The sequence below is a fragment of the Lactuca virosa genome, chromosome 8 (assembly GCF_052849685.1).
Source record: "Lactuca virosa cultivar CGN04683 chromosome 8, Lactuca_virosa_CGN04683_v6, whole genome shotgun sequence".
Taxonomy (NCBI): domain Eukaryota; kingdom Viridiplantae; phylum Streptophyta; class Magnoliopsida; order Asterales; family Asteraceae; genus Lactuca; species Lactuca virosa.
The window spans coordinates 283,164,084-283,177,513 of NC_136433.1; the positions used below are offsets into that span (position 1 = coordinate 283,164,084).

General features: G+C 34.3%; 1 protein-coding gene across 1 annotated transcript; it reads left to right on the forward strand.

Annotated features, from left to right (window-relative positions):
* Nucleotides 1–10,673: 10,673 nt before the first annotated feature.
* Nucleotides 10,674–12,946, forward strand: LOC145133931 (nicotianamine aminotransferase 1-like). Its single transcript, XM_079068871.1, has 7 exons — nt 10,674–11,138; nt 11,262–11,601; nt 11,796–12,014; nt 12,132–12,191; nt 12,265–12,420; nt 12,499–12,592; nt 12,692–12,946. The coding sequence occupies exons 1-7, from the start codon at nt 10,873–10,875 to the stop codon at nt 12,805–12,807; spliced, it is 1,251 nt and encodes a 416-aa protein (XP_078924997.1). The 5' UTR covers nt 10,674–10,872; the 3' UTR covers nt 12,808–12,946.
* The last annotated feature ends 484 nt before the right edge of the window (nt 12,947–13,430 follow it).

The window sequence follows — 13,430 nt, forward strand, 5'->3', positions numbered from 1 at the left end:
TGGATTTGACACAAGTCTGGATCTCTCTGACAGGTTCTTTGATAAAGTCGATGAAGTTGTTCAAACTACAACTGAGACTAGGGCTGCGAAGAAGACTGTTGAAACTATTCCTCCTTCATCTACCTTAATGGAAGAAACTTCAAGCCAACAGGGTGCAGATTCAAGGATTCCTCCCCTTGATTCTGCTATTCCTACATCAATTCCATTTACAAGTAACCCGACACAGGCACAGACCTCTCTGCCCCCTATAAAGGAAGGCATCAAAATTTGAGGCAGGGAGTGTCTATTCAAGGCCAAACACCACCAGTTTCAGCTACAGTCATCACCACAACTGTTACAACACCACCTCTTCAATCTAAAGAAGGTCTAAGTACCATGCTTGAGACAGGCGGACCGTCTGCTGTTCCAGAATATTCCCCAACAAGACCGTTGCTAGATGAGGCTTCTATCAGACTCGCTAAGCACTTGTCTCAATTTAGCCCAGAATCTTCCTCCCGTGGAAAGGGAATATCTTTCGAGGAAGGTCGCTCAGGGGATGATAATACTTTAGTGTCCAAACTTCAAGAAGAAATTGGTATTCTGAAACAACAGAACATTGAAAAGGACATCATGCTTGAACAACATGGTAACCTTATCGCTGAGCTCCAAGCAGAAAATGCTTCAAAGACAAAACAGATTACTGATCTGCAAACCAATCTTGGGTCAATAACTGCCTTTTACTTCGATTTGAAGAACAAGTTATTTGACGCTTTTGGGGATAAGCTTAAATCTTTATTTCAGCAGCCTCATGGTATAGAAGACCCTCCCACTGCTTCCGACCAGCCTTCCGAAAATGAAGCTTCTTTTGACCAACCTCCTCCTAGAACAAGAATCGTTGATCGATTTGAAAAAGAGCCTGTGAATGCCTTTCCTCGGATAAAAATCAAATAAGGCAAAAGAACCGTCACTGCTGAGCAAAAGGAAGGCCTGCTTTTCTTAAAAAGCTCAAATAAGAATCGTAGGGCAGATGAACCTGATCTCACAGTGACTGAGACTAAAAAGAGGAAATTTGGTGATCAATATGGTGATCGTACCGGGATCAAGATGTGGGGTTATGACCCTGAGTCTAAATTATGGGTGGTTAAAAGGAATTCTGGTAACTCATAATACTACAAAAACATCCATGATTTTAACTCATGGATGAAGGTCGATCTCTCTGAGCTCTCAAGAGCCCCATTCCACAACCCCTCTAAAGATCCTAGCGCTACAACTTTCAAGCAGTTCCTGGACAGACAGGTCAGGGATAACTTCCCATCAATGATGACTGCAATAGCGTTGGTTAGAAAGGATAAGGATATTATTGATCCTGAAACTAACCAACCAATGAAGATCATGTTGTGGCCCGCTACAAATCAAGTCAAGGAGATTCCTATTCCACAACACTTTCGTGATGGACATCTTGACAATATGGAATTTTGGGCCTATGATGACGAAACGGCAACTGCGGCGATAAAGTTCAAAAACAGCGAAACCGTTCTGAGGCTCATCAGCGCCAAGGATCTTCTGAGATTCAGAGAGAGAGACATTCATACCCTAGCTCGCCATCAGATCATTTGCAGAAGGGAGGTCATGGAAGCTGTTGCGAAAGAATTCACTGGAATGGTTGCCACAATCATAAAGGATAAACTTTGGATGGGATCCATGGGAAAATCTGACCTGAGGCTGTTCGAGAAACCAAGTACTTGAAGACCGTGTTGGCCACAAACCAAGGGGGAGATTGAAAGGCTATGATTTAGTGGTTTGTGCTAGGAATTTATCTTGTAATGATCTTGTTTTGGTCTTGGGGTTGTCTATGGTGTGTGTGTAGCTTTTGTATGTTTGTGCGGCCGGACTCATGTGTGCGGCCGTACACCCTGTTTGCGGCCACACACTCGTGTGTGGTGGTACTCTTGTGTGCTGCTGGGGGTGGTATAAATAGTATGTGTCTGTGTCAGTGTCAAGTGACGTATGTGTGTGTGTTTCCCAAGGTGTACCTGACATTTGTACGTTATAGATGTGTGCATGCTTGGCTTTATTCTCCTTATACTCCTTCTACACTCTGTTTGATTGTTTGCTATTCATTGATTACTGATTTGGATCTATAGATCGGGACTTACAGTTATATGAGTTTTTGCTAGTATGTTATCATCGTACGTGTTATAAAATGATTTATTTCTTTTGTGTTTTTGCTTATGACCTTGGTTTTGTATTTTCCTAATTGTATTTGTTTGAAGGTGTGATTCATCACTTAGATAATGAAAATTTCAGATGTTATCGATAATGATACACCGCTTTTTCCAATCTTAGAATTACATTGGTTATGGTGATTTCCTACATGTGACATGTTGACATAAACAAAGGAGTGTGAGATATATCGTGGTCTCCCATGGTATTTTTCTCCGATTTTTAAGTCAGCCTGAGATTGCATGTTTAATATAGATCAAGGATAGTAAAAAGAGAAAGATCCATTTACCTGATGGCTTGCTTTGCTTTCATAGAATGAGTCTAAAGCTGGATCTCAAGGCTCTCCTCCAAAGCATGAGTCTTCAAGCTTCTTCTTCTACCACTTCAAGATGCACAACACCCACCAAAATCTTCACAAGAGCTCAAAAGCACCACACAAAGGCTAAGGAACGAATTAAGGTTTTTAGGGGTATGGAGGCTGGTTAAACAAGGCAAAAAGTGGCTATCTTATGGTTTATGTAGGTTATAAGCCCTAAAATTAGGCTTTTCAACTTGCTCTCGTACACTAAGCGTACTCCACGTACGCCCAACATACGTGGATGAGCTCCATTACCAACATGCATGAGTACGCCCAGCGTAGTCCAACTTCGCCGAAGTTGAAAATTTTGCCCCCTCCCCCCAGGGACCAAATCCGCAAAACCTTCCACCCCCAAGGGTCTAAACTAAAAAGCACAATGAACCAAGTTTTACAATTCTCCCCCACTTAAATTAGATTTTGTCCTCGAAATCATTCCTTATCATCCCAGGCACGCCAGACAACCTAAGGAGCATAACCACTTCCCCGAGCATTCAACGGCCTTCCCAAAAGAAACCAAACCCAACCTTAGCAGAGCTCCTAACTCTGATGAGCAACGATTCCTTTCTCAGCCTAAATTAGTCCCTTGCAGAGTAACCACTTCTACTCTACCCGAATTCTGAAATCTCGAATTTGTCTGACTCCCCGACAGACCACCCATACTGAAACACTGCTAATTCCATTCCACTTGTCCTCCAAACTAACTACTCAACCTCCAATTACATGGGGTTCCCACTAGAAAACAGGATCACATACCATATGTTGATGTCGGGAACTTTTCACTTGATGAAATGGATTATATATTCCTTTGAGAAGAGGCTCATCCTGATGTTAATGATTCCATGAACATAATGAACAACGAGAGACAATCTGGGAGTTAAACCTTCTAGTGTTGAACAAGTCACGTCTTCCTTAACAGCTGAACCGATATGCTTTTGCTATAAATCTGAAGTTCCAAAGCCGCCCAACCCACACACAGGTAGAATCATTCCAAAACACGATCAAAAGGACTCTTCCTACCATCATAACCAAAAACATCCCTTTTCCCCCAAACCCTTCAGCTGATGCCCTTGGCATACAGATTCCTTAATTCATATCTTAATGAAATAAAGGACTTATACGAATACACTCGTGATTCCCAATGCGAGTTTCCACCAAAATCCAACTCGGTACACCAAAATCCAACTCTATATTCCCCTGTAAACCTTTCTATTGATGAGTTTCAAGAGATAGTAACATTTGATGGTTATAACTTCTATAACTGGTATAATGCCTTGAGTTTTTTCCTCAAGGATAACCAAAAATTATACATACTAAAATGTCCCATTCCTGAACAACATTTACAAACCAATCAATCTGATCAGAATTCTTTGAGGGAAGTACTATTTTGATGATGTTGATGTATCTCATATCATATGGAATAACTGCCCTTGGCCTGCAGGAAGTCTTGGATACTTATCAAGCATATCAGATGTTTCATCAAGTAAAGAAAATATTCACTCTGAATAGTAGAACCTGCTTCAAACATGTTCAATCATTGAATAAAAGGAGAGTCTAAGAGATTGTGTACTATAATAGACCTATAGTTCAGTTAAGTGAAATACATCATAAACCCAATAAATCATGAAAGGGCCCAAATGATCAGTGTTGTTTCTATTGTGGAGAAACTGGACAATGGAAGAGGAATTGTTCCTCTTATATCACTAAGATGAGGAAGTCTGGCATAGCTAGGACATCAGATATCTATATGATAGAATTATCTATTTTTCCATCATTCAATTGAGTATCTAATACTGCATGTGACACTACTACTTGATATTATGTGTAGATGATTGGAAGAAATAAGCAACTAATTACGGACAAATGTTATTCCATGATGGTAACAAGAGCTGTTATTGATGTTGTAGGAACTTTTGATAACCAAATAATCTGTATTTAAACAATAGATTTTTTGTACATATTCTTATAGGAAAATGTAATAGTTGAAATTTTTGGAATAAATTTAGATATACTTATCGTTTAATGAATGGTAATATTCATGTTCTAAAATGATATATTCTATGTTAAGAATATTTTCTCAAAAATTTATTTATGAAGCAAATCTATAAGATTTCATTAAATTAATAGATTTAATGATAACACCTATATAATCAAATGATATTTGATTCAAAATTATCTGTGTCATTATCATCGTGGCTCTATAAACTTGAAACATATATACAAAATTCAAAGAATGGGATTTTGAAGGCAAATAAGCTTAATTCAATTGATATATGTGAATCCTATTTATATAGGATGATGATCCACAAGTGTCTTTCTCTATTATTAATGAAAGGACAAAGGGCTTGATAAAGAATTATACATTGTGATGTACGTAATTTTTTCGATCCATGAATAGATTTGGTGATAGATACTTAATCAATTTCATTGACGACTTTTATTTGTAATTGTTGAAATTTTTTATTTTCTAAAATTGTTTCATTGTGAAGACTGAAATACAACTTAATGAGACCATCATTAACCTTTCGTTATGATAAAGAAAATGAGTTTTTAAACCAAGTCTTCTTGGAACATCTTTGGAATTGTGGAATTGGTTCACAACTCATTCCGTCAAAGAATACTCAGTTGTCATTTGTACAGTTCTTGTGTCACAGGATCACCTGGTTGCATGGATTTGTCTTATGATGTTCGAGGTAGCTTTCGTGTTCTCTAGTGGGATAGGGTCACATGGCCACTGGTTGAATATCGATAGTACATGTTTTTGAATAAAATAAGTCAGACCTTACAATATGTTATATTAATTAAAGAACTATTTCCTTTATATAATTTTTTGAGCTATGTTCACTACAATAAATATATATTTCCAACCAAACAAGTAGATAAAATACTTTCGTTAGACAAATGATGAAAAGTTCTATCATTATATAAAAAGTATAGAGTTATGAAGCTTTTGCTACACAACAAGCATAACTCAACCTGAAATCTATTAATTTCATTTATGGATACTATCCTAAATGATTGTTTATGATGAAATTTCTATCATCCGATTGATTGTCATTCCGGAAGACAAGTACGTAGAAAGTTCTTTTTCTAAATGGGAGCAATATGGAACTTTAAGATCTAAGGAACCATAAACTAAATGCATCATATTTTGGAACTAGCAAGTTTTTTAGATGGTGTTGAAAATATTCAATAATTTATCAGAATTTAATGAAACACATATAAATGCATTCGTGTATGATTATCAAGTATGGACTTGATTAATCTTCCTCGATATAGTTTGACAATAAAGAGTAAGTGAGTTTTCAAAGAAGAAAACATACATGGATGGAAATCTTTATAGATTTAACATAACATCTCAAAGTAAGAATCTTCTTTCTTATAAGATAACTACATAGTGTGATTTAATTACAAATCAAGATGACTCTTGTGTTTTCTACAAAGCTAGTGGGAGCGTAGTAACATTCCTAGTCTTGTATGTGATCGTTGTACTAATTCTTTGAATAAACATTTATAAAATTAGATCATGGCAACTTAAAAGATTAAGTAAAATTGCATTAATTATCAATGTTCTTAAAGAACTTAAGATACAAGACTCTAAGAGAGTTTATCTTGTCAATACTACATGACATGATTTTGAGCATGCCTTAGAATCCTAGTACTATAGTTGAACTAGATAGTATGATTATATTTCATATGCTATTGCAATTAGATTAATCATATGTCATGTTATGCATGAAAGCCAGATAAATCATATGCCTGGAGCATGAGGAAAAAATACTAGCATAATCCGAGAATAAGTCATCATACGATTGATAGGAACATTCTAAAGTACTTATGAAGAACTGAAGAAATATTCCTAATCTGCGGAGTATTTGAAAGAAGGCTATTTTTAAACGATTACACATGTGCTAAACTTCCAAATAGATTGAGATGATCCTTAATCACAATCGGGTGTATCCTCATTATGAGTGAAGGTGAAATTGCATGGTTGGGAGTTCCATACATATTTTAATTACAGTTATTTTTAAACTATTACACATATGCTAAACTTCCAAATAGATTGAGATGACCCTTAATCACAATCGGGTGTGTCCTCATTATGAGTGAAGGTGAAATTGCATGGATGGGAGTTCCATACATATTTTAATTACAGTTACACATCAGGTTAGAATAGTTTGTTGTTCGGGGAACCACATATGAAGATAATTAAATGATTTGTTCATTATGATTATGAGTAATCTCATTACACCAGTATTAGTATCTGAGTCATATTTAACCATCTAGAGCATTGTCAAGGGGTTTCTCTATATACAAGGTATATATATATATATATATATATATATATATATATATGAAAATTTTGGTATTCGTAAAGTTTATACACATCAAGTTTCCCGAATCTACTTAACTAAGTTCCTTCATTAGCTAAAGTATGAAAGTCAAGTTGGTGCTATAGGAGCTTGTTGTTCTAAGTGATTGGAAATGATATAAATTTAGTATTTGGATATTGGAACAATACAAGCAACATATATTGTAATGGCCTTATATATTGGATATAGTCTTTTCATTAAATAATTTTTGTGTTCTATATTAGCATGTTTAATCCTCGAATAACTTGGTTATTCTAAATGACCATAGTCGTTCATAGTTGTGGGAGAACCTATGAGGTAAGACTAATATGAATGGATTGGTTGATTTTCATGGAGATGAAAATTGAAGAGCTGCTACCAAATTCATAGGTACTCGATTGAGAGAATAAGTATTGGACGTGATCCGTATCAAAATCACTTTATTGATCGCAGTCATGAGTGATGTTTTCATCAACGTAGTATCCTTCTATTCGTTGAAATGAGATACATATTTAGGACTTAAGTGTAGGAATTGATGTGCTTTGACATGGTTTAAAATTGTTTTGTAAAAGGCAGTTATAAGGGTCATCATTAGGTAAAACATGAACTACATGATAGGCATATGTAGTCAATATGGAATTTGTTCCTCTTATTCATTGATAGTTAACATCTATGGACTTACTAAAAGTTGAACACCACATGAGTTTGATCGAGATCCATATCTCATGTTCAACATGATGCCTGAGACAAATGAATAATTGATACCACACATTTAACAACAATTGTAGATTTGAGCTCCTGTAATTGGTTGTTGATAAGATGGAACCCCTTTGTGTTTTGTTAGGGGAGTAACTCGTTGCTAGACGTCAGTTACTATCTATGTAAATCTATAATGAATAATGTGAAAGTGGGAGATTGTTGCGTATATATCCTCAAGAATCATTATTAAATGATATTACTAATAACATATGATCATATAGGGTCATACCTTTGTCAAATTGACACACTTTGAATGTTCATTACTAATATGATTATTAATAAATAATATCAATTGTTGTATTTAATTAGGGAATAATTTTTATTTTTATGAAAATAATAATTAAAGAGAGTATAACTAATTATTATACCATATAATACGATTAATAAGTCATGTACAAATGTTTTAGAAACTTTGTTTAACTATGGACTTACTAGTTCGTTAGTTTTTTAGTTGAAGAAACTACCCTAACTTTTTGTCCTCTTCTTTTAACCATGTGGCCTAGGTTTTATATGGGCATGGGAGGTTTCTTGTCAACCTCCCCTTACGTATACCCCATGTTTACTCTCCTTTATATTAATTTAGACTATTATAAGTGATTTGCTTTACTTGCATGGGGATATATAAGTGAGTGTTGTGCATGAGAAAACTAGTTCTTTTGGCCTTGTGAAGCTCCAAAATCATAGCCTCTTTCCTCTCTTCCTCTGTTGTTCTTTTAAAGCTTGTTGCAAGACTTTAGGTGTTCATAAGTGTTTCTCATTTAGTGTTTACTTTAGAAAAGCACGTAAAGGCTTAAGAAATCTCTTTATGCAAGATGGGAACAAGGATTCCAAGTGCCTTACTGTTGATGGTGGATGATTATAGAGAAACGCTTTCTTATGTTTTTGTTATCTTCATCAACGCCTTAATTCCAAGTGGGATCTTCATATGCTTGTTATTATCTTTTTACTTCATGTATTTGGATCCTCTTAGTGGTTACTTTAAACTGGTCTAAATTAAACATCAACTAACTTTCAAGTAACATATGTTGCTCCTAGATCGACTTTTCAATGAATATAAGAACATGCAACAAATCCCTCGTTGTCTAAAAAAATATGTTCTTTAGATCAATGAGAAATCGTTTTAATATCATGTGCTCTAGTGAGTCTAACAAATATTTGATTTCATTCAACAATTTATCATTCGCTTCATACTCTTCACCAACATCACTAAAAACCTTCCTAATCTTCTCGTTGACATTTTTCTCCTATCGAGATCATGTTGTAGCACATTTTGAATGTTGGTGTATTTGGTGAGAGCATATGTTTCTATTTTTCAGGGCCTAAATTTTATTGAAAAAGTAATCAAAGTAGATAGAGTAAATGTAAAGATCAAAACTAAATATATTATCAATAAATATAGAAAGGTATGTCGGCCTCTTCAAATTCATAAGACTTTTTGCAACTGAAAAAGACAAAATGTAATTATGAGTACTCTTAAATGGTACATAATCATGACCATCTTTATCATAAGACGATGACTGATTGGCAAGTAAAAAAGACGCAATGTAATGAAGACTACACTTTAATATAATAATATGAGATCATAATAATATAGATAAATTGACTAAACTCATTTCTATTTTTTGGGACATAAATTTTATTGTGAAAATTAATAAAAGTACATAAGTAAATGTAAAGATCAAATTGACTCAATGTAGTGACAACTACTCTTTAAAATAATAATATATGAGAATAATACTAATGTGGATAAAATGACTAAAAATAATCATAATACAATGTAAATATCAAATTGACTCAATATAGTGAGGCATACACTTTAAAATAATAATATGAGATAATAATAATGTGGATAAATTAACCAAACGTATTTCTATTTTCTCGTACCTAAATTTTATTGAGAAAAGTAATCAAAGAAGACAAGGTATATCATAATCAAAATATATAGAAAGGTGTGTCGGTTTCTTGGAAAGGTAATGGAATCATATTCGGTTAGTAGAAAATTATACATAATAATAATAATGTGTCGTGTCTAATAGTTGCAACATGGAAAAAAGTTTACAATATATGATATTTGTTGAACAAATATTACATGATGTATTTAATAAAAATTACACCGCACCAATGAAAACGAACACTCAAATAATTTAAATTGTTATAATTCATTTCCACTAATTCCTATTTATCATTTTCGATTTTCAATCAGGAAAGATTTTTACGAACAAAGACATATGTTTCATCGTTTGAGCAATCCATTGAATTTCGCTATCAGGTTACTCTTATCGGTAACAAAATACATTTCCATGGCATGATCAAACAAATAATGCAAAATAAAGCAACGAATAGTAGATACCTCAATTAGCAATATTGTTCAATTTCGATAGAAAATAACAAACCAATAAGAAAACTCACAAGTCAACATCTATACAGAAAAATTAGCATAAATAAATTGTTTGTTGAACTATTTTTCCAAGAAAGTCTCATTTATACACACAAAAACGACTGGTTACAATGGCAACCGAAAGATTAAACGCTACAATAAACGGACAAATACATAAGACGTAATTGCAGCCCAGGGGAGAGTCATTCCCAATATAACGACATGTCAGAAAATGATCTTTTACAACATGCTATTTTTCAAAAATAGAATCGAATTGCACATGTCATGTCATGAGGTCTAAATATGTGTTGTTTTCAACAACTCAGCAAAACTCTTCTTAAATTATATAGAATAAAAATACAGATTAACTACATATGATTGTTTTTCCTGTAACAGTACGTTTGTAAATTCTCTTCTTTTGTTCCGATTTTGAATAAAAGAATCTCTCAACCACAATTTGCGAAAGTTATTTTGAAATATATACTATAATTTAATCATAAAAGATTTATTGTTTTTTTTTTTTTTTTTTGTTCGTTAGGTGACTTACAAGATGACAAAAAACATAATCACGCCAAAAGACACCTCCAGAGATAAGTGAAGAGTTCAAAATTTTATCTTCAATAAATATTCCAGAGTCAAAATAACTTTGAACAATACTCCCATCATCATGCTAGTGTAATTGCCAGGAAGATTGTTACCTGCAGCAAGTCCAAGCACGTATGGTTGTGTAGGGACCCACCTGTCCCCAACAACCACATTTGAGCGCTCATAAATCACTCGATTGCTATCTTAAACGAAGGAAAAATAGTGGAAGAAGAGGAAGAAGAATGGAGAAGCAGAAATGGGGTTTCAAGGAGAACCATGAGCTGCATGCTGCTGCAGCTATAACGGTCAGAAACATTCTTCAAGCCATCATTGGAAACATTGATGAAACACGGACTGGAAAACCAATGATTCATCTTGGACATGGTGATCCTTCTGTTTATCCTTGCTTTCAAACATCTACAGTAGTCGAAGATGCACTTGTTGAAGCCATTCGATCCGCCAAGTATAACTGTTATGCTCCAGGAGTTGGAATTATTCCTGCAAGAAGGTTTGCTACCTTTCTTTAACTTAATACTCTTTTCATTTAAAGATTCATCAACATATCCAGATTTTGATTATGCTCCTGAGGGTTGGGAACACGCCTTAAACTATCTGTTTGGTTCGATAATAGGGCTGTTGCGGAGCATCTATCAAGAGACCTTCCCTACAAGTTAACAACCGATGACATATTTCTAACAGTTGGAGCAAACCATGCTATCGAAGTTTTAGTGAAAGTTCTTGCTAGACCCGGTGCAAATATACTCTTTGCTAGACCTAACTATTCATTATATGAAGCTCAAAGTCGATGTAATCTACTTGAGGTTCGTCATTTTGATCTCATCGCTGAGAAAGGTTGGGAAGTTGATATTGATGGTGTCAAAGCTTTGGCAGACGATAACACGGTGGCTATAGTTCTCATTAACCCAGGGAATCCTTGTGGAAACGTTTTCACATTTGAGCATATGCAAAAGGTGTGGTTATTGCGTGTAACTTCATTTCATTCCACAACCATAGATATATATAGTATACACTTCAGATTTTAAAGTCAAGATAAATATTATGTGATACCTTTTGGTTAATAATTACAAGTCAAACCAAAGAAAAACATTAAGACAGGTTTATTTGATCCTTTGTTACACTTCTTTCTTTTTTTCTATAATTCAAGATAGCAGAAACAGCAAGACAACTTGGGATTTTGGTGATAGCAGACGAAGTTTATGCCTATCAAGTTTTTGGAGAAAACCCATTCATCCCCATGGGAGTATTTGGAGATATAGCACCAGTTGTGACGCTTGGGACATTATCAAAACGATGGATTGTTCCAGGTTGGCGCTTTGGTTGGATAGCAATAACTGATCCTACTGGCATTCTTCACAAAACTGGGGTTTTTCTCTATTCCTTTTTTCTTTCTTGCCCGTTTCTTGAATATTTATCATATTTTTATATACTTCCATATCACATATCAAGTTTTCCTTTTGTGGTACATTTATGATCGTGTCAGATTTCTAGTTCCATAAAGAGTTGTCTCGAGTTAACAGCAGACCCACCCACTGTAATTCAGGTATATGATTCCAGTCTTCGATCTTAATGAGTATTTCATGTTCAGTTAATTTAATCATATCCACCATCTACAGGCGGCAGTTCCCCACATTATGGAGAACACACCAGAGTCTTTCTTCTTGAACATCAACAAGTTACTAAAGGAGGCAGCGGACTTGTTTTATGAGAGACTTAAGGAGATACCCCTTCTTGAATGCCCACATAAACCCGAGGGCTCAATGTTTGCCATGGTAAAGATTTATCATAATGTCACTAGTATTGGTTCTATATAGAAGGTTTTAAATAATGCATATGATCTGCTTCTGCAGGTCAAGATAAATATATCAGCTTTTGATGACGTAGTTGATGATACAGACTTCTGTATGAAGTTGGCTAAAGAGGAATCGATCATCCTTTTTCCGGGTAAAAGAACACCCTTATAATCTCTCGCAATCCTAAACGCAAATAGTGGTCCTTCCTTTATATTAGTGTATTAATTGGTGTATTGTAATATCGCTGTAGGGTATGCTGTCGGTTTGAAGAACTGGGTCCGAGTGAGTTTTGCTTCAGAACCGAAAGTACTTGAAGATGCAATTGGGAGGGTAAAAGCGTTTTGCTTGAGACATGCAAAACAGTAGTAGGATAATATATGCGAGTACTGTGGATAATTGTGCGTCCAAAAAAATTGCAATAAATATGGATTAAAATAATCATTTATCGATTTGTATTGAAACCTAAATAAGTTGTATGAGAAAATAATTTGTATGGGAAATCAAATATCCTTCCAAAAAAAACAATTCAACATGACCTTGTCATATTTAATAAAATTAATATTTTTTTAATTACAATTATCAACATCAAAATTGATAAAAAAAAAACGGAAAAAAAATAATATGATATTTAATTTCTCAATTTGTATTCAACTTGGATACGTTTTGAAAATAACATTAAATATAGGATTTAAAGGTCAAGCTGTCTTCAAACCCTAAATAAACAATGTTATTTTTGTCGAGATTCCTTTTTTCTTGTTCAATCTATTTGTCTATTAATTTTTATTTAATAAGAATATCATAAAATCTTTAAATTGAAGAGGCACAACACAAATGAGCATGGTTTTGGAATTAATATGCTAAGTATATAAAATATTAAGTGTATTTTTTTTTTTTACTAAACGACACAAATTTTTTATCATCATCAACATCAATGACTATTTGACATCAATGACTCGTTATCCGTTGGATCCGAGTTGCTACCTCCCGTA

Excerpts from the sequence above, each read along its gene's own strand:
- LOC145133931 (XM_079068871.1), top strand. The coding sequence starts at position 10,873 with ATGGAGAAGCAGAAATGGGGTTTCAAGGAGAACCATGAGCTGCATGCT. Across the intron at positions 11,139-11,261 it reads GGAATTATTCCTGCAAGAAG|GGCTGTTGCGGAGCATCTAT; the intron begins GTTTGCTACCTT and ends GTTCGATAATAG. Across the intron at positions 12,192-12,264 it reads ACCCACCCACTGTAATTCAG|GCGGCAGTTCCCCACATTAT; the intron begins GTATATGATTCC and ends CACCATCTACAG.